General features: G+C 37.2%; 12 protein-coding genes across 12 annotated transcripts; 7 read left to right on the top strand and 5 right to left on the bottom strand.

The window, feature by feature from the left end:
- Positions 1 to 306: 306 nt before the first annotated feature.
- RNJ42_01366 (tetratricopeptide repeat protein) lies at positions 307 to 1,929 on the top strand (the record flags this gene model as incomplete). The annotated part of the gene is made up of 1 exon (XM_071051531.1): positions 307 to 1,929. The coding sequence occupies one exon, from the start codon at positions 307 to 309 to the stop codon at positions 1,927 to 1,929; it is 1,623 nt and encodes a 540-aa protein (XP_070907560.1).
- A 645-nt stretch (positions 1,930 to 2,574) lies between these two features.
- Positions 2,575 to 6,603, top strand: SWI1 (Swi1p; the record flags this gene model as incomplete). The annotated part of the gene is made up of 1 exon (XM_071051532.1): positions 2,575 to 6,603. The coding sequence occupies one exon, from the start codon at positions 2,575 to 2,577 to the stop codon at positions 6,601 to 6,603; it is 4,029 nt and encodes a 1,342-aa protein (XP_070907561.1).
- A 210-nt stretch (positions 6,604 to 6,813) lies between these two features.
- On the bottom strand, positions 6,814 to 10,056 carry RAD1 (ssDNA endodeoxyribonuclease RAD1; the record flags this gene model as incomplete). The annotated part of the gene is made up of 1 exon (XM_071051533.1): positions 6,814 to 10,056. The coding sequence occupies one exon, from the start codon at positions 10,054 to 10,056 to the stop codon at positions 6,814 to 6,816; it is 3,243 nt and encodes a 1,080-aa protein (XP_070907562.1).
- Positions 10,057 to 10,444: 388 nt separating this feature from the next.
- Positions 10,445 to 12,382, top strand: MET12 (methylenetetrahydrofolate reductase (NAD(P)H) MET12; the record flags this gene model as incomplete). The annotated part of the gene is made up of 1 exon (XM_071051534.1): positions 10,445 to 12,382. One exon carries the CDS (start codon positions 10,445 to 10,447, stop codon positions 12,380 to 12,382), a length of 1,938 nt encoding a protein of 645 aa, XP_070907563.1.
- A 167-nt stretch (positions 12,383 to 12,549) lies between these two features.
- Positions 12,550 to 13,239, bottom strand: RMI1 (Rmi1p; the record flags this gene model as incomplete). Its single annotated transcript, XM_071051535.1, has 1 exon — positions 12,550 to 13,239. One exon carries the CDS (start codon positions 13,237 to 13,239, stop codon positions 12,550 to 12,552), a length of 690 nt encoding a protein of 229 aa, XP_070907564.1.
- A 423-nt stretch (positions 13,240 to 13,662) lies between these two features.
- On the top strand, positions 13,663 to 14,712 carry RNJ42_01371 (zinc finger CCHC domain-containing protein; the record flags this gene model as incomplete). Its single annotated transcript, XM_071051536.1, has 1 exon — positions 13,663 to 14,712. One exon carries the CDS (start codon positions 13,663 to 13,665, stop codon positions 14,710 to 14,712), a length of 1,050 nt encoding a protein of 349 aa, XP_070907565.1.
- Positions 14,713 to 15,477: 765 nt separating this feature from the next.
- Positions 15,478 to 16,002, top strand: SNA4 (Sna4p; the record flags this gene model as incomplete). Its single annotated transcript, XM_071051537.1, has 1 exon — positions 15,478 to 16,002. One exon carries the CDS (start codon positions 15,478 to 15,480, stop codon positions 16,000 to 16,002), a length of 525 nt encoding a protein of 174 aa, XP_070907566.1.
- A 208-nt stretch (positions 16,003 to 16,210) lies between these two features.
- On the bottom strand, positions 16,211 to 17,146 carry RNJ42_01373 (aldo-keto reductase superfamily protein; the record flags this gene model as incomplete). Its single annotated transcript, XM_071051538.1, has 1 exon — positions 16,211 to 17,146. One exon carries the CDS (start codon positions 17,144 to 17,146, stop codon positions 16,211 to 16,213), a length of 936 nt encoding a protein of 311 aa, XP_070907567.1.
- A 406-nt stretch (positions 17,147 to 17,552) lies between these two features.
- HNT1 (adenosine 5'-monophosphoramidase) lies at positions 17,553 to 18,196 on the top strand (the record flags this gene model as incomplete). Its single annotated transcript, XM_071051539.1, has 2 exons — positions 17,553 to 17,607; positions 17,814 to 18,196. 2 exons carry the CDS (start codon positions 17,553 to 17,555, stop codon positions 18,194 to 18,196), a joined length of 438 nt encoding a protein of 145 aa, XP_070907568.1.
- Positions 18,197 to 18,833: 637 nt separating this feature from the next.
- Positions 18,834 to 21,320, top strand: CDC48 (AAA family ATPase CDC48; the record flags this gene model as incomplete). The annotated part of the gene is made up of 1 exon (XM_071051540.1): positions 18,834 to 21,320. The coding sequence occupies one exon, from the start codon at positions 18,834 to 18,836 to the stop codon at positions 21,318 to 21,320; it is 2,487 nt and encodes an 828-aa protein (XP_070907569.1).
- A 575-nt stretch (positions 21,321 to 21,895) lies between these two features.
- On the bottom strand, positions 21,896 to 22,798 carry PCL2 (cyclin PCL2; the record flags this gene model as incomplete). Its single annotated transcript, XM_071051541.1, has 1 exon — positions 21,896 to 22,798. One exon carries the CDS (start codon positions 22,796 to 22,798, stop codon positions 21,896 to 21,898), a length of 903 nt encoding a protein of 300 aa, XP_070907570.1.
- Positions 22,799 to 23,883: 1,085 nt separating this feature from the next.
- VCX1 (Vcx1p) lies at positions 23,884 to 25,092 on the bottom strand (the record flags this gene model as incomplete). Its single annotated transcript, XM_071051542.1, has 1 exon — positions 23,884 to 25,092. One exon carries the CDS (start codon positions 25,090 to 25,092, stop codon positions 23,884 to 23,886), a length of 1,209 nt encoding a protein of 402 aa, XP_070907571.1.
- Positions 25,093 to 25,888: the final 796 nt, after the last annotated feature.

The following is a 25,888-nucleotide window of genomic DNA, read 5'->3' on the forward strand; positions in this document are numbered from 1 at the left end:
AGCGCAGAAGACACAGCACTGTAACAAATTTTGGAGTTGGTGTAAGCTCTTACGGAAGTTTCTGTGGTAAGCTATATTAATTGTCTTTTTTGGGCTTAATACGTAAGCTAAAGCTTTCCTTTTCCTCTCCCCTTAAAAAATAAAAAAAAAAATAAAATAAAATAAAATTGTTTGTATGTGTGCGGCGGTACTGAAATTAATTCCGATCTTTGCTGTTACTATATAAAGTGTGTGGATCTTGTGTTTCTCAAATATTTCATCTCTCTCTTTTGCCTACCAAGGGAAAAAGAAAAAAAAAATAACACAATGGATTGTCACGGTGGGAATAGTGTGTTGCAATTGAGTAGGAGGATAGATACTTCGTTACGGATCAATCATAGGTATGGGCGTAAAGAAGCTGACTTCGTGAGGCAGAAGAATAATGTAGGGCTGGATATGGATGTGGATATGGATATGAAGTTGAATGAGAAGCTGCCGTTGTTTGTACCAATGGCTAAGACCAATGAGATTACCAGTAATATTTCTAGCAACAATAATAATCATATCAATAATAACATGATTAACAATAGTATCAATGCCTCTAGGTTGATTAATGAGTTTAATGCTAAAGTACACAAGAGTAATACTGTCAGTCGCAAGTATGGGAACGCTATGTACCATCATACAAGTAACTACATTCCACAGTTCAATACCAATATTGGCTTAAACTCATATAGGAGAAAAGAGGAGTTTGATTGGGACACTGAGTTTGCTAACATGGAGCAAGAGTTGGAGTTGGTCGAGGAAGAATCGATGATGAGACACTCCCAGGCGGCATCTGACACCACTACGGCTACTGGGGCTCGTGGTTTGCAAGCTACTGTAGGGTACCACTACTCCTCAGACATGGAAGAGGATTGTCAGAATATATACGACTATGTCTCTAGCAAAGCCACTTCTGTGGCGTCAAACAGCTCTTCCTACATGGGATCTTTAGCGACCGCAGATGCATTCATTGCAACTTACGAATTCAACAAGGATAACAAGTATATGTATAGGACACCAAGTGCGTATGAGGTCGGTTGCATCTTGATGGAGAACAACTGCAATCTGACAGAGATAGCTTTGGCTTTCGAGGCTGCAATCCAGGAGCAAGACCAACAGCATTTGATAGACTCGTGGTATAGATTAGGTCTCGTCCAGTTGCAGAATGAAAGGGAGGAAAAAGCAGTAGAAGCGTTCCAACAGGTGCTGGCACTTGACCCTAACCACATCGAAGCTATGAAATTACTCGCGGTGTCATATATCAATGAAGGTGATAAGACAAGAGCAATCGGTGCAATTACTGGCATCCTGGCAGCCAAGGGTATCAAGACAGAAGAATTCAAAGAAGAACTGAATATAGTAAACACTAAAGAAGTACTGGAACACATACTAAGGCATATCCCTTCGACATCCATCAATATCAACCATGACAAGGATATCCTAACAGCTCTAGCACTGATCAATTACCTACTAAACAGACCCGAAAACTCAATCAAGTGCTTCGAAAAGATTCTGGAGCATGATCCCAAAGACGAGATCGTCTGGAACCATCTAGGGGCCACCATGGCCAACTCTTCTCAATACGAACGCGCTATCAAAACTTACCTTAGGACCATTGAACTAAAACCATCTTTCGTGAGAGCACGTTACAACTTAGGAAGCACACTCGTGAAAACAGGTGAATACCAGAAAGGTATCGAGAGCTTGTTAATCGCATTGACGATGCAAGGAACGAAAGTACCTATCCAGTTCAAAAACCTTTCGGAGTTCATAGAAATCTTGCGTGGTATCGAAACAGAAACCAACAACACAATCATAAAGTCCCTCAAAAATGCACTCACAAAACTCCCACCAGATGATGATCATACAGCTATAGAGGTCAAGATTAAGATGGTATTGAACTGATTATAAAACTAATATTTTTTTTGTTTCTTTTTTTTTTCTATTTTTCTTTTTCTTTTTTTTTTTTTTGTCCACATACTTCCTTGAAAAAAGATATATACCACTTATTGTACATATATTATTCCACCTACATCTAATATCAAATCAAATTTGAAGTAATTATGTTCTATATAACATCAATATAAACTCAATATAATATAAAATTTATTAATTAAACCATCTCACTTTCATTACCCGGAGATCACGGTTCCGTCAATATTTTTTTTTTTTTTGGTTTTCCCGGAAAATTTCCCGCTGCACGATGGAGGGAAGCCCATAAAGGAACAAAACAAATGCATTTCAGATGCAATGCTAGTGCAAGTTGGATGAATAACATCAACGGAAAGGGCTATACAAAGCTGATATCAAAGGAATACAATACAGTGATATCCTTACTTTACATCCTTTCTTTCAAGCATCTTTTTTTTCAATCCTGTATTTGAGATTTATTTATTCCTTTTCATTATTGAATTGATAGCTAATAAATTATAATATAGTTTGATTAAAACTAAGGTTTTTTTGGGATTATATTGTGCTATTTTGGATTTTTCACGAAGATAAGCTTGTCAAAATCATTATATCAGGAAAAAAACTCGAACGAAGGGAATTATGGATTTTTTCAATTCTAATATAGGTGATGATAACAATATGGACTCCCCATTCTTCAATAATGACATGAATACAAATCTCATGTTTGGAGATACTGGTGGGAACGTCAAGTCTGATGATTTTGGTTTCTACAACAACAACAACAATATGAGAAACGGAAGTAATAATAACAACAACATGATGGCGCAGAATAATAGTGTTGGAAACTTTGGCTCTAACCCTAATACCCCGTTTGCTGTACCTGGGAATTTCATGCAAAACCAGTCTCCTATGGGATCTGTAGGCTCGAATTTTGATATGGCGAACAACAATAACTCCGGAAACAATAGTAATAGTAATTTCCCAGCCAGTGGGAGTCTCTCTCCTCAGGCCATACTAGCCAAGAACTCTATAGTGGACAATCAAATGCTACAGATGAATTTCAACAATAATGGTGGAAATAATAATGCTAATAATAACAATACGTTATCACCCCAGATGACAATGTCAAATATGCAATCTAGTGCCAACACTCCTCAACAAATTCTAATGTTTAACAATAATAAGAACCAAAATAATGGAGGAAGCACTGATAATGTTGCTGAAGGAGGAAATGCGCCAACGCCAGGCAATGTTTTGAATCAAGGAAACGTGAACATGCCTTATGGGTCAGTCTCATCTCCTCAGAATATTATGTCTAACCATGGCTCACCAGCATTTAATAACCAGATGGCCCAACAAGATAAGTTTAACTCTAATACAGGCAGGTCCAATAGTAACAATAGTAAACTTTCCGCCAGAGAAGCGCAAATACTTCAGAATGCCAACCCACAAGATAGAGCCGCGATATTGGCTGCATTACAACAGAGACAACAAAAAAGGTTCCAAGCCTTGCAACAACAGCAACAGATACGACAACAAGCGCAACAAGCGCAACAGGCACATCAACAACAGCAGCAAAAACACCAACAAGCCCAACAGCAGCAACAAAAACAGCAGCAGCAACTCCAACAGCAGCAAGCTCAAAGACAACAAGCTCAAAAAGCGCAACAGTTGAAAAAGGCTCAAATGGCACAACAGGCACAACAGGCACAACAAGCACAACAAGCACGCCAGGCATCTCAAGCTCAAATACAAAAACCACCTAGTCAATCACCTGCTAACCAAAATCCCTCTCCAGGTCAGCAGAGAAAAGCGCTGTTGCAAAATCTTAATCCAGCCTTACAACAAAAAATATCATTAGAGCTTAATAACAAACAGTATGAATTATTTATGAAATCTTTGATCGAGAATTGTAAGCGTATCAATATGCCTCTTCAAACAATTCCTGAAGTTCAAGGAAAGAAAGTAAATTTATTTTTCCTATTCATGTTTACTCAAAAACTTGGCGGTGGTGAACAGATATCGAGGAACCAGCAATGGAATTTTATTGCTCAAAAGCTTCAAATCAGTAACCCCCAAGAACTGGAAGGAATTTACTACAAGTTGATATACCCATATGAAAAATATATGGAGACCGCAGAAGGTAAAAAGGAAACTGAAGCAAAGAAATTTTTCTTACAGCAGTTCCTACAAGAAATTTTGAAAAAGGTCCAACAACAACAACAAATGCAAGCACAACAAGGGAATATGCAGCAAATGCAAAAACAACAAGGAAATATGCCACCACAACAGGTACAGCAGCCACCACAAAGGCAAAATATGAATCAGAGTTCAATGGCCGCTGCAGTACCGCCGCAAAATCAATTCCCTCAACATAATCCTCAACAGGGAAAGCAAAAGAAAACTACAAAGAGAAAGAAAGCACCTGGTCCAGATTCAGTAGAAACTCCAGTTGCTTCTGTCGGGACGCCTATTGCTACCACTCCAATGGCTACTACGCCCATGGCAGGAACTCCTATGGCCTCAACTGGAGTAGTGAATCTTGATAACTCTAAAAAAGTTGCCAAAAAGCCTCGTAAACCACGTCAAAAGAAGAAAACTAAGAAAGAGATGGAAATGGAACGTAAGATGTTAGAGGAAGCGGAAAGAAGACAAAAACTATATATTGATGAGCAGCAAGAAAAACAAAAACGTGCTATAGAGCAGAAATTACATCTTCAATTCAAAGCCGAACTTGAAAAACTTCCGAAGGTGTTTAAGCGGTCACTTTGTAGAAATTATAATTCCGCCAAGAGAACTATCCAGAGATCGAATGGCTACGATATAGAATATATTGCAAGGGTTGGTGAAAAAGTGAATGCCAATAAACCTATATTTCTGTTTGCACCCGAGCTAGGAACTGTTAACTTGCATGCATTATCAATGTCACTACAAACTGGAAATATTGGTGAGATTAATGTGGCACTAAACACACTACTAGTTACCAGTTCTGATGCTGTACTGGAGTTGGAGATCCACAAATATCCTGAAATTATTGACTCCTTATGCATGTTAGGTATAAAGTTATTATATCACTTGTGTTCCAATAGTGTTAACCTTAGAGCTGCTCAAAGCAATATGTTATCATATCTTAGCGAGTATCCTGTAGGAGAATTTTTGAAAAAGAACAGTACTACTTACTCTGCTGCTGATTCTAAAATATCACAAATCTTTGAGAGTTTAACTAAGAGTAAACGTAATAAAGAAAAGACAATTGTTGTGGACTCATTGACTGGTCAAAACATCACCCAGATACCTGATGGAAATACAAACTATTCAGTTATCGATAAATCGGTACAGGAAGACAAAATAAAAAAGTTGTCCGACGCATTAAGGCAATCATTTACTGATTCTTGGGACCTCCTTCCTACTCCAATCAAATATCTACAAAATCAATTCCCAAACAAATTATACACTCCATCGTACCTGCTTGCTCTCAGATCTGTTAAGGATGAAGTTGATTGTCCTTTGACTAAAGTTAATAGAAAAGGAGCTGAGGATCCTAAAATATTAGTCTCTGATCAGATATCAACTATATGCATGATCTTGAGAAATGTTTCATTTTCAGAACCCAACGCAAAAATTTTGTCTTCAAGCCCTTTCTTGAAAAGATTCTTTACTGATCTTCTATGGGCAATTTTTTTAGATCACGAAAAATTTGTATTTGAGCGAAAGAGATTAAATTTTAGGAAGGATATAGTTATCACATTGACTAACATAGCTCATTTAATCCCAATACACTCCTCAGTCGATATATTCTTATTAACAACCCTGATATTAAGCTTTGGAGAACCAAGAAAAAATGCAAGTAGCTTTAGAAGTGATGAAGTTTCCTTCCGCGAATATTCTTTGTCTTGGGGGAAGTATCAGTCTTTTGGTGTTGATGTTCTTGCTAAATTGCTCTCAGTGGAAAGAACAACCAAAGATATGTTCATGAAACTATTGTTTTTCACAAGTACCTCAATAGGAGACGATTCTTTCAGCAATGATGAAATTCTGACGAGAAAACTTTTGGAGGCCTATTGTAAGGGCGATCCATTCAAATTACTAAATGATACTGTTTCCTTCTTGTTTTCTGTTATTCCATTTTCTCAATTGAACGAGAATCAATCGCTAGTATATCAAGTGACGCCATTAATATCACAATCTCTAACTTGTCTGCTCATAATTATCGAATATCTCAATGTCCATTGCACTAGCAAAGAACATACAATTACGAAAAATCTCCCACTTGTTTGGTTAACTTCTCGTGAAAATTACGGATTTAAACTAAGAGCTCTTTCGAAATTATTTAGCAACTTTTTGCAGGATGGAGCCGAGTTGCCAAAGCCAGTAGACAACGGTGTTATCGATGCTTCCGAGTTGAAAACGATGTCGCCACTAATAAGCTCATCTTGTATGAAATTAGTCAACCTATTAGTAGATAAAGCTATTGAAATTGATGAAAAAAGAAATAGTGAGGATTCAAAACTAGAAGTATATGAAAGATTAGCCACAATTCCAGAGTTGTTCCCAAGCGATATCGAGAGTATGGATATCATCACCAATCCATATTTACATCCTGATGTATTGCAGCAAACTCAATGTATGGTGGAACTAAAGAATGAAGTAATGTCTAAATGTGCATGAGAGAACTCGTTGTATTATATGCAACCAGACATAAATAGATAAAAGCATATTCTATAAATATATTATAATATTATATTGTAACATTATACTTAGATGCATATATAAGATGTTCCTACTAGGTAATACTACTATTCTGTAGAATTCTTGAATAGAGAAAATTACTGATGGCCACAGATAAACCATATTTCCCTTATTTTCACTATTGTAAGACTAAAAAAGTATATCATCCTCAGATGAGTCTTCGTCCTCCTTTTGTAGGAATTCATATATATGTTTAGCAACAGTTTCATTACCTACTATATTTTGCAGATCTATTAACCTCATTTTTTTTAACTTGCTAAATGATTTGACCTTTTTGCGAATGTTAAAGTAGTCAATTTTAGACAAAATTGGTAAACTTAATAGTTTTCTGAAACTTCCCTCATTATCATTCACATTTTTGGAGGATGCTGTCTTCTTACGATTCATCCCCAAATTAATAGCAATGTTAGGATCAGGTTGTTCTCTTCCCAACTTCAACTCTAAGATAACATTTACTGACTGAAGAGGTGATGAGCACCACATGATACGTAATCCTGGAAATTTCATAACTAATTTACTCAGTTTTACTTGAATTTCATCTTGTGATAGTTTATTTGAAATGGGATGTACAGCAGATGAATCACGAGATTTAAATAATCTTCTTTCACTAAATGGTTCTAATGAAAAAGACTGGCCTTCGTCAAATTCAATTAATAGTGTAGGATATTTATAGTGTCTTGTCATTTTTCGACACTGTGATTCCAATCTATTATTTTGTAGGGAACCAATCAAATCAGCGATCGATTTTCTTTCAATACATATATCAGGAGAGATGATATAATCACCAACAGTAAGCATACATGGCACAACCCGCACACCGTATCTAAATAATAGACCAGGCAACGAGGCGTTAAATTCCCTTGTATCAACAATAACAATATCTTGGGTCAAATCACGCATGCCCTCTTGACCACCAGCCATTCTAGTATTCGTTTTCCTTAGACTTGACAAACGTAATTTTCTATCAGCTAGGTTTTTATAGTGGGATAAGTCTTCTGGGGCTTCAAATCGTTGTGCTAACGAAGCATTTTCCCTAATAAGCTTGGAGAAAGCATCCTTCTCTTTTTTGATCGACATTAGGTGACTCTGTTCTTCAACACTATCGCCATAATAAAGGAAGAATACCTTTGGAGGATCTTCTTTCTTTAAGGCTCTAAAAATTTCTACCTTACGGATAAATGCTAGGTCAGGTTCATAAAGAACTATATATGCAGGCATAATTTCCTCCAATGTCATTTCATTGCCAATTCGGCTAAACGTCTCAACTATGAGTTGATCCTGGCGATCTACGTAATTATAATTAAAGTTTCTCTTAGCCATAATATCTGCAGATATCTCAGCTTCTTTACGCTGAAACTCTTGGAATATAGTACTTGTCTCAAAATTATCATAAACATCATCATCTATTATATCCTCATGTTCATTTTCCTGAAACTCTGAGAAAAGTTCATTTACGTAATCGTGTCCATCACCTTCAGTAATTTTACTAACTTCCTGAATATAATTATAATTTTCAATAGCGTCTTCGATATCGTTACCAGAACCAGCTGTACGAAGTTTTTGAACAGCTGCTACTGCAGCTGCGCCACGAGTCCGTCTTCTTTTCGTTACTACTTCTTCTTTTGCAAAAGACGTACTAACAACCAAAGGGATCTCAGTTTCTTGTTCTTCTTTCTTAACGTCTTTAATCATCCTTTTTCGATCATCTCTTTGAAGTTTATACCATTCCAATTTTCTGAGCATGACATTTCTTTGACCATCTTTCTTGTCTGAGAGACTTAATATCTGCCTGAGTTGGTTAGCTATCCCTTTATTTGAGCAGGCAATTAAGGTTGAACCTTGTATATTTTTCGTAGTTTTCTCATAGGTGATGTCATCCATAATTCTTAAAAGCTGATCCCACTTTGGAAGCTCCTCTAATACATAATTCTCTCCATCATATATTCTTTGTCTGGCATAAGAAATTACCATTTGGGATTCATCAGCCATTAGCCAAGGTGATTCTGAATATTTTCTAGCTAATGAGGGCTTATTTGCCTCCAAACTCAATTGTACCTCTTCATAAAAATCTACCGCATCGCAAGAGAATAGCATTTTGAGTAATCTCTTTAAAAACTTGATATCCTTTACCAATTGCTTTGATTCGAAAGAAATACGGTGCCAATTTGGTATCATTATAGCATCGATGGATTTGATAAAATTAGCGTCCAGAACGTTTTCAACATTCCAGTAATCTATACTGAGTTCCGTATTCTTTCTATTCAACTCTTCAATGCATTTCTTCAGACACTCCATTAAGCCAAATTGAATTTGCGACATTGAGTTCGTTGGGGAGACCCTGACTTCTACTACTTTATTCGAAAATTTTTGTCCACTAACAATCCTATCCCAATTTAGCGATGACGATACTTCTACTCGGAATCTTGGCCAGAGAAGTACATTTTTCAGTCTCAGGTCTTTCATCTTGCTCACAAGAGGTGCAAAACTCATAGTGAAAAGCTCTGGGTTGTTAGAAAATGCCTTAATAAATCCCCAATTGTTCTTTGATCTGTACATTTCAAGGATAAAGGATTCATTTGAAAATGTTTTAATATTATCCACATTCAATATTACAAAACCTGTTATTCTATTCGGATGTATTGTACCGGAGAGTAAGTCCACTATGAAAATACGGGAAGTCACACTGACGATACCACCTGTAAGGTATAACTGCCTTCTTTTTTCTACACTCAACGTATCCGCAGTAACTTCACTAAACCGTGAGTACTTAAAGTCGTCGCCTTCATCATCATCAGCCTCTGGGTCATATATACCGTGGTCATCACCATTCTCTAAATCCTGAGTCTCCACAAGCCAGTTCAACTCCTCTAACTCTTCAGAAATTTGTCTATTTTCTGTACCAGTTGCATTCAATACTACAACCAAAGACCTTTTGAGCTGTCCTTTGATCCTTGTTGGCGTCGCCAGTATATGCAACAAGTTCGCAACAATTGCTATTAATCCTAGACCTTTACCGAGTAGTACCAACGGATCTTCCGTTACCAGCACATTCTCTACAACTTGCTGTTGAAATGGCAACGACAGGTTTAACTGGACATCCACAGGCCTGATATCTTCAATGTTAGGCTTGTATGGATCATTCTCATCCGCATCATCAGGGATCAAAGGATACAATGTAACATCTTCCTCCGCTTCTCTCCGACTCATACTCTCATTACCATCCCCAGTAGTTCCCTCAATAACATTACCGTATTCATGGCCCACATCTAGTTGTGCAGAGCTTTGTGTTGCCAATTGAGGCTGCAACTGCTGTGACAGCTCCATTTGCAATGACTCCTCATCGGAATCATCCTGAACAAAGAGTTGAGACATCTTTTTCAACCCCTCCTCAGTACCAAGGTTATAATTTCCTAACAGATATAGTAACTAGAATTAAATATAGCACTAGTATTCTCTTATCAATCGGATCAGGGGATATTTAGAGCTCATCGCATTTTTTTTTAAATTAAGTATTTTTTTCAATTCTAAATTTTCACTTTTTTATTTTTTTTTCAGAGGCTCCTCTTCACAAGCAAAATTTCATTTCATTTATAAGAAACAAAGCTTCTTTGACAGTTTAGAAGGACTATGGCGTGAGGTCTTACTCAAATTGAAGTAAGCTAGACTACCTATCTGTAAATCTTTTAAAAGGAGTTATTAGTATTAAGCGGCTGGGGGTCAAACTTCGGGAAATCTGTCGAAACAAGCTAGAAGAATAAGTATGACTATCAGAGACCTTTACAATCAGCGGGATGGCCCATTGATATCGTTGGAGTTCTTTCCTCCTAAGACCGAGTCAGGTAAGAGGAACTTATTGGAGCGTATGGAGCGTATGTCAGCATTAGATCCTTTATTTATCACGGTGACCTGGGGAGCTGGTGGTAGTACTGCTGAGAAAACTCTTGAGCTTGCGAAGATTGCTCAGAGTGATCTACATGTTCCTATTTGCATGCATCTTACTTGCACCAATATGGATACCAAGCTTATTACTGAGGCACTTGAAGCTTGCCGTGAACATGGAATTAAGAACATCCTTGCTCTCCGTGGTGACGCTCCTATCAGTGAGGACTGGCACAATAATAATGATGTTGTTGAAGAGCCTCAGTTTAAGTATGCAGTTGATTTGGTTAAGTTTATAAAGGCCAATTACGGAGATGAGTTTTGTATCGGTGTTGCTGCCTATCCAGAGGGCCATTGTGAGGGAGAAGCTGAAGGTAATGAGCAAAACCCGTTGAAGGACTTGGTTTATCTGAAGGAGAAGATCGATGCAGGTGCTGAATTTGTTATCACACAACTGTTTTATGATGTCAACAAATTTCTGGATTTTGAAAGGCTTTTCCGCGAGAGGATCTCAAAGGATATCCCAGTTTTCCCTGGATTGATGCCTATAAATTCATTTAGTTTATTCCACAGAGCAGCAAGGCTTTCTCATGCAAGTATCCCTCAGCATATCATCGATAAGTTCCCAACTGAAATCCAAAATGATGATGGTATTGTAAAGACCATTGGTGTAGAAATACTGATAGATATCATTGAGGAAATTCACAGCAAGACCAACGGAAGAGTCAAATGTTTCCATTTCTACACGCTAAACTTAGAAAAAGCTGTGGCCCAGATAGTATCACAGTCTACTACACTTTCCAAAATCCTTGAGGACAGTGATAACGAAGATGACGAAGTATTCGAGCAAGAAGATGACGACGGTGACATCGTTCTAGCTGATTCACATGAAGAGAATCCTACCAAATTCAAAAGAAGAAGACAATCCAGTACCGTATCAGCAGATATTATGCATAATAGAGCCATAATAAGCCGAGGTAAGACAGATCGAAGCGAGTCTGCCGAATTCCCTTCGAAGAAATTAGTTGTATCGATATCCAGTGGTTCAGGTATTCTAGGTAGAGACGCTACTTGGGATGAATTTCCAAATGGTAGATTTGGTGATTCAAGATCTCCAGCCTATGGTGAGATTGACGGTTACGGACCATCCCTGAAAGTGAGTACAAAGAAAGCATATGAGCTTTGGGGTTCCCCCATAAGCATCAGAGACTTAAAAGTAATATTCGTTAGATACTTGGAAGGTTCTATTCATGCCTTACCATGGTGTGATTTGGGTCTGTCTGCTGAAACAGCTCTTATTCAAGAAGAGTTAATCCAATTGAATCATCGTGGATATTTAACATTGGCATCACAACCTTGCACTAATGCTTCAACAAGTACTGATAAAATATTCGGTTGGGGTCCAAACAAAGGTCATGTATATCAAAAGGCTTTTATTGAGATGTTTGTGAACCAACGCCAATGGGAGACAGTACTAAAACCTAAATTGGACTACTATGGCCGTCGTAAATTCAGTTATTATGCTGGTAATTCCTCTGGATCATTTGAAACTAATCTAGATCCTCATAGCTCGAATGTGGTAACTTGGGGTGTGTTCCCAAATAGCCAGGTAATCCAGACCACTATAATTGAAGAAGAATCTTTTAAAGCATGGCGAGATGAGGCGTTTAGCATTTGGTTTGAATGGTCTAAGTTATTTCCTAGAAATACTCCTTCAAATACTCTACTGAGAGAGGTTTACTCTAATTATTGTTTAGTTTCAATTGTACACCACGATTTCATTGAGACGGATGAATTATGGGATATGCTTCTTGAGTAACCGTCATAAGAAATCTGTACAAAATTTTATTCTTTTGTCCTCTCTATTTAACACATTTAACACATATTAATACATATTAATTTCCATATACCCATATTTTAATAATTTACCCTAGATATTAAATATATTATCACTAATGTGAGTATTGATTGCAAAAACTTTTTTTCTCATCTCTTCCGTTTACGAGATTCTTTTAGGGCAATCATTTGGTCGTTTTCCTCTTTAGCCTTATTTTCAAGGTAGTCCATAACCTTGAAGTCTTTGTCTTCATTCCACGATCTTATCATACCGCCCAAGAACATCACATCATTTTCGTTCAAGAGAAACATACCACGGTTAAAGATAGCACCCTTTCTAATTATAATTTTAGCTCCAAGAGCACTGGATGCCCAATTGATCGGTTTAAGATTTATAGCAAAGAATATTTTCCCTGATCTGCTCTGGATTGCCAGTTTATAAACTGTCTTCTGTGCTGCAAAGTTATTCGTCATATCAGTGTTTGCATCCTGTCCATCATCTATATTCACTTCATTAATCACTTTATATGACTTACTGGGTATATTAGAAGTCTTCAACCTGTCTACACGTTGATTTTTGGGGTCTAAGTTGGTCTTCATATCATCTACTTGAGACAACTTGGATTTACTAACATTCTCTATCATCATTACCTGGAAAAGCATGTCTCTATCGACAATTACCATTTTCCTGTCAAGGATTTCCGTCGCATCAATACTATCAAGCCAGGGTTCATTCTTTAGTGCGTTAAAAACCGTCTCTTCCCTCGTACCCCTAGCAGCAGTTAACCCAACGTAGCTTATTTTTGTTATATCATTAGGAAGAATATCGGCCAGCGACATCTGATCTTATAGTTCAAAGCTCACTTCAAGATAGTTCAAAATTATTTCCCTGAAACAGTACTATCAATTATTTACAGCACTTATCATTGTATCATTATCATGACATCACAACATCCAACACCAGCAAACTCACACCTCATCGCAACACATCAACATCGCTCATCGCATTTATCTCGATATTTTTTCCAACCACAGAAACATACGTAGAAACTACTTCACAGACCTTCAAAATAATGAAAAATAAGCATTTTTAGTGAAAAAAATTTTTTTTATTTTTCAATTTAAACAATATTGAAAGCAAGATGAACCCAACAATTTCAAGGCATTTACAGCTGTAATATTTTTGTTCTGTGATAATTTGCAGTTTTTAATCTAGGCAATAGGTACTGGTAGAAGAATACTTATAATATAACTATAATAGAGATGACATCGCTATCTGAGGTAGAAACGATGGATACTCTTCCGTTTGTGAGGGACACTACGCCTATGAAAGATGATGATATGAAAATGACAGCCCCATCTATTGAGCAGGTTGGTACAGATCCTAATGAGTTGAGGTTGTTGCGTGGTGAAGGCCGTTATTTTGGACTTGAGGACGCTGACAGTATTAAGGAACCACAACCCAAGTGTAGGAACTGTTCACAGCGGGGCCATTTTAAGAGAGACTGTCCCCACGTTATATGTACTTTCTGTGGGTCTATGGATGATCATTACTCTCAACACTGTCCTAAGGCTATAAAATGTGCTAACTGTAACGAAACAGGACACTACCGTTCGCAATGTCCGAACAAATGGAAGAGGGTGTTTTGTACTCTATGTAACAGTAAGAGACACGGTAGGGACAGATGTCCATCAATTTGGAGGTCCTATTTATTGAGAGAGGATATTAGTAAAAAAGAGTTAAAGTTACGTTTCGAAGACATATATTGTTATAATTGTGGTGGCCAAGGACATTATGGTGATGACTGTAATCAACGGAGGTCATCTAGGGTACCGAATGATGATGGTAGTGCTTTTGCTGGAAACAATCTGGGCGACGAGGTACGGAATAAGTATTATAGACATATTGATGAAGAGAGAGGTAAGAGGAAAAACAAGAAAAACCACAGTGGTAATAGGACCAAAAAATACCCAAGTAATGACCATTTTGACTACAACGATTATGAGTACGATGATAGCATATATGATGAATGGGATAACTCACAAATGAAAAAGAATAAGAAAAATAAAAAGAAGGCAAATAATAGCAGTCCTTTAGATTTTCCTCGTTCAAACAATAGAAGAAACGATTCAAATTATAGAGGTAATGACAACCAAAGAAAAAACAACAGATCTAATGGTAGATCTAAAAATGGAAGTGGTAATAAAAGAGACAGCATGTATGATGATGCTCCTAATGGGCCATCAAGAAACAACAAATGGAATAATTCCAAAAAAAATAGTAAATCTTATAGAGACCAAAAGAGACGCTAAATAGTTGATATACACTCATATTTATTAGAATGAATGCATTAATGACCTCCTTCGGAATAGTTTGTCAATAACAATTTTTCTACTATTACCTAGTAGTGATATATATAAGGATCATTGTGAATTTCAAAAAAAATTATAATGGTCTCTAGCGGGATCGAACCGCTGATCCCCGCGTTATTAGCACGGTGCCTTAACCAACTGGGCCAAGAGACCTTAATAATTGTTAAAAATATCAAAACAAGAAAATCTATATCATAGTGATTCAATTTCCAGCCTTCTTTGTATTCTTTATAGATAGAGCTCTCTGCACTGTCTGTACCTTATCATTCGCAAGTAAATAGGTTTACATTAAAATAAATTAAAATAATTTGAAAATTATGAGAGCTATTACATTTTTATCTGTATATAATATCGCAAAAAGAGTCCGTGACATAATGTATATATTTTGACTTAACGGTAATCGCCAGATGTGAAGCTCTAATAATGTAGAATAGACTTATACACCCATCCATATGGCATGAAAGAACAACAGCATGTATATTGCTATCTAATTAATAAAAAATGGAGGCTTAAATTTTAATATTCTTTTTATGCCATGAATCAGCTGACTTAGTACGACTTTTGAAGGAAACCCGGCTGAATCATATCATACACTTCTTAAGAGGGATGGGCATCACATTAAAGCTATCCTATATATAAAGACTCATTATGAATAGGGAGTGAAACATAAACAAGCAAATATAGACACTTGAGGTTATTATTATAATGTGCTGTACATTTACTGATATTTTATTAATTATATTAGCTTTCTTTTTACCACCTGTGGCTGTTGGACTGAGATCTGGACTTGCCTCTTCTGAACTTTGGTTAAACGTGATACTTACAATAGTCGGTGGAGTACCTGGTGTTATCCATGCTATATATTATATTTTGAAGACTAGTTCCCGCTCGGAATCTCGTTACGATGAATTCTCAGAGTTCTACCAACGTGGTTGGGCAGACCGTGAACGTTTGATATCTAATTCCCCTCCTGCAAGTACGGGTCAAGATCTACGTCCAAACCCATTACCAGAGGCACCATTCAAAGCAGATGATATATTATCTACTCCACTACCCCCTCAGACATCTTCAGATCAGAAATCTAAGAAGGCAAAGGATCTTGAAGCTAGAAATCCATATATACCAGATGAAAGTACTGGAACTAGTAGTAGAGGCTATGATATACAGACACCATTACTAGATAATCCAGATGAAGCTGTTCCAGCACCACCTCCTTACTCCCAGAGCTAATGGCGTTTGTTTTTTATTATGAATAGACAAATGATAACAAACTAATCATATTTTATTCTTAAGTATTTTATTTCATTTTCCTATTTAGAAGGATTTTTATTGTTATTGTTATTTCTTTATTTACTATATAACATTTTTGGAATATATTGTTTAGTTAAATCTTCGATGCGAACAACTCGATAACTTCTGATTCATTTTATCTAGCGTTTTATGCTTTTTGAGACTCAGCATTGAATTTATTATATTCATCAGTCCAATAAAGTCTTAGAGTTTCATGTTGCAAACCTAATTTTGTTATCTCATCAACTTCCTCCTTAGTTAAATCAAATTCAAAAATCTCTTGAGCTTGCTTGGTTCTCTCCCTTTTCTCAGAAGTGGTAACAGGAATGACACCTCTCTTGGAGACCCAACGTAATAAAACTTCACCTGGAGTCTTACCATGGTTCTCTGCAACTTTATTCACATATTGGTAGAAAGGTTGGGAGTCACCATCAGCAGGTTTCTTTTGCAAAGGACCTAGGGGAGAATAAGCTTCCAACTGAATGTCATGCTCTTGACAATACTTGTAAATACCTGGAGTTTGGTTTTGCAAGAATGCATTATACTCAATTTGATTAACCTGAGGTCTAACCTTTGCAATTTTCATCAATCTTTCCAAATCTTCAACAGCATAATTGGAAACACCAATATTCTTAGCCTTCCCAGATTGATACAGTTCTTCCATGTACCCCCAAGCCTCCTCGAATGTGAATCCATTGTGTTCTTTAGTTATAAAAGGGCTATGCAAAAGATACAAATCCACATACTCTAAACCAAGTTTAGCTAATGCCTTTTCCAAAGAATCTACTGGGTTTTTAGTCCATTTCTCTTGAGTACAGAACTTATCAGTTATGAAGATTTCATTCCTTGGCTTAGGGGATTCCTCCAAAGCCTTTCCAACCTCCCTATAAGTACTGTAAAATTCAGCAGCATCAATATGGACAACACCTGGTAAAGTCAAGGCATACTTGATTTGCTCAACTAACTCAGGTGTGAAATTCTCCTCTGTCTCACCATTCTTGAACCATTTAGTACCTGTACCGACGATGGCAATAGCAGGCATTTCGTTGCCATTGTTTAACTTGATGAATTCTTGTTTGACCATATTATACTCTTTTATTGATAGTTTCAATTGCCTAATAGTTTGTCAATAACAGTTAATTACTTTATAACTTTAACAGTAAAGAAAGCCACAATGATAAGAATGAATTTTAGTTATTTGAAATGACCCTTACCTAATAAATGCCCCAACTGTAATTGACTTCTCGTACCTGAAATGAAGCATGATCATCGACTCCGTCCCTTGTGATGGGTCAATGTTGAGCATCCCGCGTCTTCCGTCTTTCTTACAAGAATGGATTGGATACTGTTGGAGAACCAGTTTTATAAAGGGTGCCATAATATTTATAAACAGGACCTTCTTATCGATAACAAATATCAATTGATCTTATTTGTTGTTTTAGGAATATCGAAATAAAAAAAAACAAAAAACAACAACAACCAATTCTATAATGTCTGCTTCTGTTGCTCATGACGCTGCCTGCATTTTCTGCAAAATCATTAAAGGTATGTTTATTATGATATAAGTAATTCAATGGATATATCTCAAACAATTCTTTACTAACAATAAACAAAAAAAATATAAAAATGAAAATAAAAAATTGTTATAATCAATATCGGGTTTGAATACTGTGCCTATTAAACACATTCTAACCATATCCAATATATTATTCTTTCTTTTTTTTCTTATTTTATTTTATATGTCTGACCAGGTGAAATCCCAAGTTTTAAACTAATTGAGACTGAACGTGTCTATTCTTTCTTGGACATCCAACCTACCTCTAAGGGCCATGCTCTAGTGATCCCAAAATGGCACGGTGCAAAGCTCCATGACATCCCAGACGAATACCTGCTAGATGTCTTGCCTGTAACGAAGAAGATTGCCAAGGCCCTTGACCTAGACACTACTGAGACCGGGTACAATGTCCTACAGAACAACGGTAGGATCGCTCACCAGGAAGTTGACCACGTCCACTTCCACTTGATCCCAAAGCCAGACGACAAGACTGGTCTTGTCGTCGGCTGGCCAGCTAAGCAGGCCGACATGGACCAATTGTCCCAATTCCATAAAGAACTACTCTCAAAACTACAATAGACAGAACAAAATATTCACAATTTGTTTATTTTTAAAAGTAACAACATAAAGTTCTTCTAGGTCCATATTTAAAGAACTAGCTTATATTATATATGACTACATAACCCAAGCTTCGCATCGATATATACCTGATGTAAAATGATATATACCTGATGTAATGATATAAGCCTGAGGTAATGATATAAGCATATATTTTATATCGTTAAATACGGAGTTTAATGCCAAACACAAATGTTTAGTATCGTCTACAACGTAATAAAGCATGTGATTATATATCACGTGACAGCACGTGATATATAATCACATGATCACTGAGTATATCTCATTATACGAATGATTGGTGGCAAAAACATAATAAAGTTGTGGTTTTTAAATAACTGGTTTTTGCTACGGGTGTTTCTGTGCATTTCAAGAACTTTTGAACGGTTGAGAAAAAGAAGGTGAATGATTTGTACGTACAAAGTGATTCTTTGCCTTCGTAACCGAAATCCCTTCTCGAAGGGGAGAGAGAGAGAGAGAGAGAGAGAGAGGCAATTTATATATAAGAACACATATGTTGATTAGGATTGATATTGTTAATAAGCTTTTATAGACAATCAGTAAAAGTATATATCACAAAGATAATAAGTATTGGAAGATGGGTGAAGAACATAAGCCATTGTTGGATGGTTCTGGTGCAGAACCAAGCAAGGAAGATAGAACGGCTACTGCTATTTTGAGAAGGAAGAAGAAGGATAACACGCTTGTGGTTGATGATGCTACTAATGATGACAACTCTGTTATTGCTATCAACTCTAACACAATGGATAAGTTGGAGTTGTTTAGGGGTGACTCTGTTCTTGTCAAGGGTAAGAAGAGGAAAGACACTGTTTTGATAGTGTTGATCGATGATGAATTGGATGATGGTGCTTGTAGAGTGAACCGTGTGGTGAGAAACAACTTGCGTATCAGGTTGGGTGACTTGGTTTCCATCCATCCATGTCCAGATATCAAATACGCCACCAGGATCTCTGTGCTTCCAATTGCCGATACCATTGAGGGTCTGACTGGTAACTTGTTCGATGTGTACTTGAAGCCATACTTTGTGGAGGCTTACAGACCGGTTAGAAAAGGTGACCACTTCATCGTGAGAGGTGGTATGAGGGCTGTTGAGTTCAAGGTAGTTGACGTTGAGCCAGAGGAGTACGCTGTTGTTGCGCAGGATACCATTATCCACTGGGAAGGTGAGCCAATTAACAGAGAGGACGAAGAAAATAACATGAACGAAGTCGGTTACGATGACATCGGTGGTTGCCGTAAGCAGATGGCACAGATCAGAGAAATGGTTGAATTGCCATTGAGGCACCCACAGTTGTTCAAAGCAATCGGTATCAAGCCACCAAGAGGTGTATTGATGTACGGTCCACCAGGTACCGGTAAGACTTTGATGGCTAGAGCCGTCGCCAACGAAACTGGTGCATTCTTCTTCTTGATTAATGGTCCTGAAGTTATGTCTAAGATGGCAGGTGAATCCGAATCTAACTTGAGAAAGGCCTTTGAAGAAGCTGAGAAGAACGCTCCAGCCATTATCTTCATTGATGAAATCGACTCTATCGCTCCAAAGAGAGACAAGACCAACGGTGAAGTTGAGAGAAGAGTTGTTTCTCAATTGTTGACGCTGATGGATGGTATGAAGGCTAGATCTAATGTTGTCGTTATTGCCGCCACAAACAGACCAAACTCCATTGATCCAGCACTAAGAAGATTTGGTAGATTCGATCGTGAGGTGGATATCGGTATCCCAGATGCTACTGGTAGATTAGAAGTCCTGCGTATTCACACCAAGAACATGAAATTGGGTGATGACGTTGATTTGGAAACTTTGGCCGCTGAAACCCACGGTTACGTCGGTGCTGATATTGCATCTCTATGTTCTGAAGCTGCTATGCAACAAATTCGTGAAAAGATGGACCTGATTGATCTAGAAGAAGATGAAATTGATGCTGAAGTTTTGGACTCTCTAGGTGTCACCATGGACAACTTCAGATTTGCTCTTGGTAACTCTAACCCATCCGCTTTGCGTGAAACTGTTGTCGAGAGTGTTAACGTCACCTGGGATGATGTTGGTGGTTTAGATGAAATTAAGGAAGAGTTGAAGGAAACTGTCGAATATCCAGTTCTACATCCAGATCAATACACAAAGTTCGGTTTGGCTCCATCCAAGGGTGTTTTGTTCTACGGTCCTCCAGGTACCGGTAAAACACTTTTGGCTAAGGCTGTTGCTACGGAAGTTTCTGCAAACTTTATCTCCGTCAAGGGTCCAGAACTTCTAAGTATGTGGTACGGTGAATCTGAATCCAACATTCGTGATATTTTCGACAAGGCTAGAGCTGCTGCTCCAACCGTTGTCTTCTTAGATGAATTGGATTCCATCGCTAAGGCTAGAGGTGGTTCTGTTGGTGATGCTGGTGGTGCCTCTGACAGAGTTGTTAACCAATTGTTGACCGAAATGGATGGTATGAATGCCAAGAAGAACGTTTTCGTTATCGGTGCTACTAACAGACCAGATCAAATCGATCCAGCTATTCTAAGACCAGGTAGATTAGATCAATTGATCTACGTCCCACTACCTGATGAACCAGCTAGATTGTCTATTCTAAAAGCACAATTAAGAAACACTCCATTGGAGCCAGGTTTGGATCTAAATGCTATTGCCAAGGCTACTCAAGGTTTCTCTGGTGCCGATTTATCCTATATCGTACAGAGATCTGCTAAATACGCTATTAAGGATTCTATTGAAGCTCACAGAGAACGTCTTGCTGCAGAGGAAGCTAAGATCAAGGCTGAAGGTGGTGATGTGGATATGGAAGATGTTAAGAAAGAACCAACTGAAGTCGAAGATCCAGTTCCATACATTACCAAGGAACATTTCGCTGAGGCTATGAAGACTGCTAAGCGTTCTGTTTCAGATGCTGAATTGCGCCGTTATGAAGCTTATTCTCAACAAATGAAGGCCTCCAGAGGTCAATTCAGTAATTTCAACTTCGGTGATTCTAATGCAGACTCTTCCAATGCCGCCAATTCTGGTAATTCCGGTGCCGCTTTTGGTTCTGCTGGTGATGATGATGACGACTTATATAGTTAGGTGGTGTAGATTATTGTACGATCTTAGAATTTTATTTTATTCCTTAAAGAGATTAATTTTATCACTGAGCTAGTGATAGGTGTTAGTATATAAGTATGATGTTATATATATATACATTAATATAATGTCTGATAAATTTCGTAACTGGTTTGTTTGAAAATAACAAAACTATCAACTGGTTTTTATCCGTCAAAAAATATAATATTAGTTACACTACACTATTTAAATCTATAAACATTTGTCAGTCAATGGAGTGTAAAAAAGTAAAAAAAATATAGTCATCGTAATTTTAGCGAAAATGGGAAGGAAATAGGTATTAGTGTAATGCTCGAGAATAAATTAGGTCCTTATGGGTATAGTAGCGAATGAAATGAAGAGTGAACAATGTAGAATATTTTAAGTTATAATTATTTTTATATGCCACAGCCAGTGTATGCATAATATAACATTAAGGTTAATATAACTAAGACATAAATGTTAAAAGCCAAGAATAGATTTGCTATCTCAGATAGTCAAATCCCTTGATTTCCATTATAATTAGGATTAGGATAGTCTCAGAAATTATAAACATTCCGTTATCTGAAGAAGTTTGACCAACTGGACTTCTTAATTTTTACGGCGCCGTTATTAATTGGTTTATCTAGACCAGTCTTCAGGATAATTGGTCTTCCAGACTTCCTCCTCTCCGTTAGTGAGTCATTAGCGTACTTATTTGGATCCAAATTCGAAAGACTTGTTTTTCTTTGACCCATAGGCGACACTTCATTTTCGGGTATTGTTTGAACGTTGTTATAGTTGTTGTAATTTATAGATGATCTTGACTTTGAAGAATTTAATGTTGACATCGTACTAGATGTTGATAGGGAGGGGATAGAATTAAATGATGATGAACGAGATTGTGGAGAATGCATGTAAGATTTCAGCTGAGATGGAGTTGGAGCATTGAATAGTAGCAAGTCTTGTTGCTTTGATCTAATTATCTGTTCCTTAATTGGTTTCAAGAATGGAGCCAGAACATTAATTAGGTCGTTAGTAGTGATGCTCAAGTTCCATTCAAAGTATTCCAGCAACTCACGCTCAATTGTGTTGACTTCTTTTAAATGCAACACACCGTCGGTGTAGGAAGCCCAATGTTTATTTAGTGGTGAAGAGTCATTGAGAGTCTTTGCAGATAAAATCAAACACCCCAAAAAGATTCTATGTCTTGTGGTCTCGATACCATATACATTTGCTGGAATGATAGACCTTAACCTCGACAAGAATACCGAAGTAGCCATTAATGTTGGTGTTTGCACATTAGAGTATTTCACAAGACGTGCAATGAAAACGTCCAATTTTGGTGCGGGCAGAGCAGCATCAATCATACTATTGGTTTCACGAACCTGAATAATACTCTCAGTCGATCTCGAAAGATACTTGATCATATCTTGAGACACTGGCTTGCGGTTGAATTGTAATAAAGCCTCAAAATCAGACATCGTGTATTTCCTCTGTATTTATTTAGTGAATATGGTTCAATTGTCCGTTTGTTATTAATTTTATTTTCTTCTAGTTTTAGTTTTTTCAGTTTTAGTTTCGATTGGTTAGGTTTGGATACGACAATCTGGTTTGACCTTCTGAAGTTCTTCCCTTTGGTGGAGAGGGAAAGTTAAAGAACCATATCAAAAACATTTATATATATATATATATTACTCTATAGATATGGTATTTTCAAGAACAAAAACCAGCAGAAATAGAGAAAAACCTTCCCATCTCGATTATAGCACGCTAGAACAATCCAAGTGACTCTCTCTTAATGAACAAATGCAAATGGATAAGAATGGATTGAACATCCGTCCTGTTCGATTATCGACAATATAGGAAACCCTGCCATCTCCTCGCACAGAACCATCCGCACATATACAAGAAACCACGAAATTTTTCAATAAAAAAATTTCTCTTAGACTATTTTTAAATTAATTTCTCATTGCGAATTGCGTATCAAATTGCTTCAGGACTAAGAAAGCACCGCACCAAATTGCAGATCACCCTTCATGTTTAACTTTTTTTTCTTTCTTTTTTTTGTTCTGCAGGAAACAGAAGAAGCGAAAAAAAGCACAAAAAACCCGCCATCTTGTTTCCTGATTAGGAAACGATACGACGCAAAAAAAATAATTGCGAAGGGCCAGAACTCGATGCATAGAAGGCGCGGGGGATAAGACCAGCAACAGGTGGAGAAAGTGTCGTAGGGTGCCTGGGCAACAGAAAGTGCAGCAGAAGTAAATTAAAAACGCAATTAAAAAAAAAAGGAATGGCTTTGTTTCAGAGGAAATTCGCGGTGATCTATTGGACTACGGGAATGTTACAGGTTGCATTGATCAAAGAGAGCGAAAAAGAATGGCTGTATTGACGCGAAAAAATGTAATGTGAGGGCAAATGATAAATTGTTACAAAATAAACTAATAATTAAAAATAGATTTTACTGTTTTTTTTCGCGTTATTCACGTGATATGTAAATATAATGATAAAAAGAATAATATAGAGAGGAGATATAATATCACAAAGCTTTTTTGATTTTTTAAGCTCAGGTTGAGTCGACCATGGCATCTGGGTAATAATAGAAAGCCATTGCGATTAGTAAGTACATTGCTAAGGACATGACACCCTCTAGCCAGTTTGATTCACCGTCCAGGATCAAGTAGTTCGACAAGAAGACGGCGATGAACAATGTAGCAGTCTCGAATGTAGAGAAGTTCAGCGTCATTGGAACGTCGATCATCCAGCCGAAAAGCACCATGAACGGGGTGACAAACAAGGCAATCTGTAGTGAGGAACCAATGGCAACACTAATAGCTAGATCCATCTTGTCCTTCATGGCAACCATTACAGAGGTCACGTGCTCAGCTGCGTTACCTACAATTGGGATGATGATCAAACCGATGAAAGTCTTGGAGAGCCCTGTAGAGGCTACGACGTTGTCGATGGTTCCAACCAAGTAGTCGGCACAGATGGAGACCAATATGGTGGAGCCCAATAGGAACCACATTGCTGATTTAATGGTCAAGGAGTGATGTGGCTTAATAGAAAGTTCACTGACAACTTCGTCTGTTTCCTCGTGTTGTTGTTCAAAGATGGCGTGGTGGCTACCTAGTTGGAATACTAGGAAAAGCACGTAAACTATCAGGATCACAATAGAGGTACCTCTAGATAGATGTAGAATCTTGTCGTCAACGATCCAGTCTTCCTTACCATGAGGCAGGGTGGCCTTGAAAGCTGCAGGAATCAATAGAGAAGCAACTGATATAGCCAGTAAAGAGGACATAGTTTGAGCTGCAGTCTGGTTGAAAGTCTGTTGTAGTCTGTTGTAACCACCGCATAGGAAACAGAACCCAAGAACCAGCAACAGGTTGGATAGAAGACTACCCAACATCGAGGCCTGCACAATTCTTACCTGACCGTCTCTCAAAGCGATAATAGACACGATCAGTTCAACAGCATTACCAAAAGTAGCATTCAACAACCCACCAACAGTGCTCCCGGCCTTGTCAGCAAGCTCTTCAGTAGCATGAGCCAAAATGGCAGCCAATGGAATAATAGCCAAGAAGTTAAAGATAAAAGTCCAGGTGTGGGACAACTCTAAATAACCCCAAATTATACCTAGTGGTACAAATATCAAAAATGTATGTAGCGGAGAAGAAGCACAGACGTATAAGATATCTCTCTTAATAGAGGCATATCTAGACACTGCATGTGGTCTAGCACTGGGACTCAATAATGGTGCTGTAGCGTCCATTTTATTTTATTTTTTTTTAATGGTTTTTTAGTTTGTTTATTTCGTTATTATCTGTGCAAATATTCAAAGTATCCAATAGTTCTATTACTTGTTAATTTGTAAGATAGATATACAGTAAATATATAGTTTTAATGTGTCAGTATTTGAAATCAGAAACGATAGCAACCGATTATTTAAAAAAATAATCAAAAGGATTGATAAGAATCAATCAATATAACTTTTTTTCAGTAGAAATTAAGGTATGATGACTTTGTAGAAGCTAATTTAACAATCCTCCCTAAAAAAAAAAATTACATTGAAGAAAAATTTCAATTTAGGCAGGGAAAGCTTTCTCTTCTTTTTCAATTAAAGAGCTTGTTCAATTGTACGGGAATTTTACTGTAGTATATAACTCATATATTTTACCACGGCATTTTTTTTAAAGGGACAAAAAAACTAAACGCAAGCAAATTTAAAATATGCCCGCTCTTTCTCCAATGCGTAAATCCGGGTAATAGTCAAGTCACATGACTTGGTGTTTTTATTGTTGTTTACGAGTTATCATGTGATATTTATTGCTTACTTTTTTCGTTATGAGTGGACAGGATCGTACACAACCTATATTGAATATTTATGTTTTATTACACAATCCATTACTTTTCCAATTTTATATATATGGTAAATATAGTACAAAGAATAATTACTTGGATCTTCATAAGAGAATGACTAATCCCGGATGATAACAATCTCAAATAGTAAAAATAAGAAATAAAAATAAAAACATTTTAAAGAATAAGAATAAGAATAATTAAACCAT

The sequence above is a fragment of the Nakaseomyces bracarensis genome, assembly GCF_045282275.1.
Source record: "Nakaseomyces bracarensis strain CBM3 chromosome Unknown Scaff6_1, whole genome shotgun sequence".
NCBI classification, from domain to species: Eukaryota; Fungi; Ascomycota; class Saccharomycetes; order Saccharomycetales; family Saccharomycetaceae; genus Nakaseomyces; species Nakaseomyces bracarensis.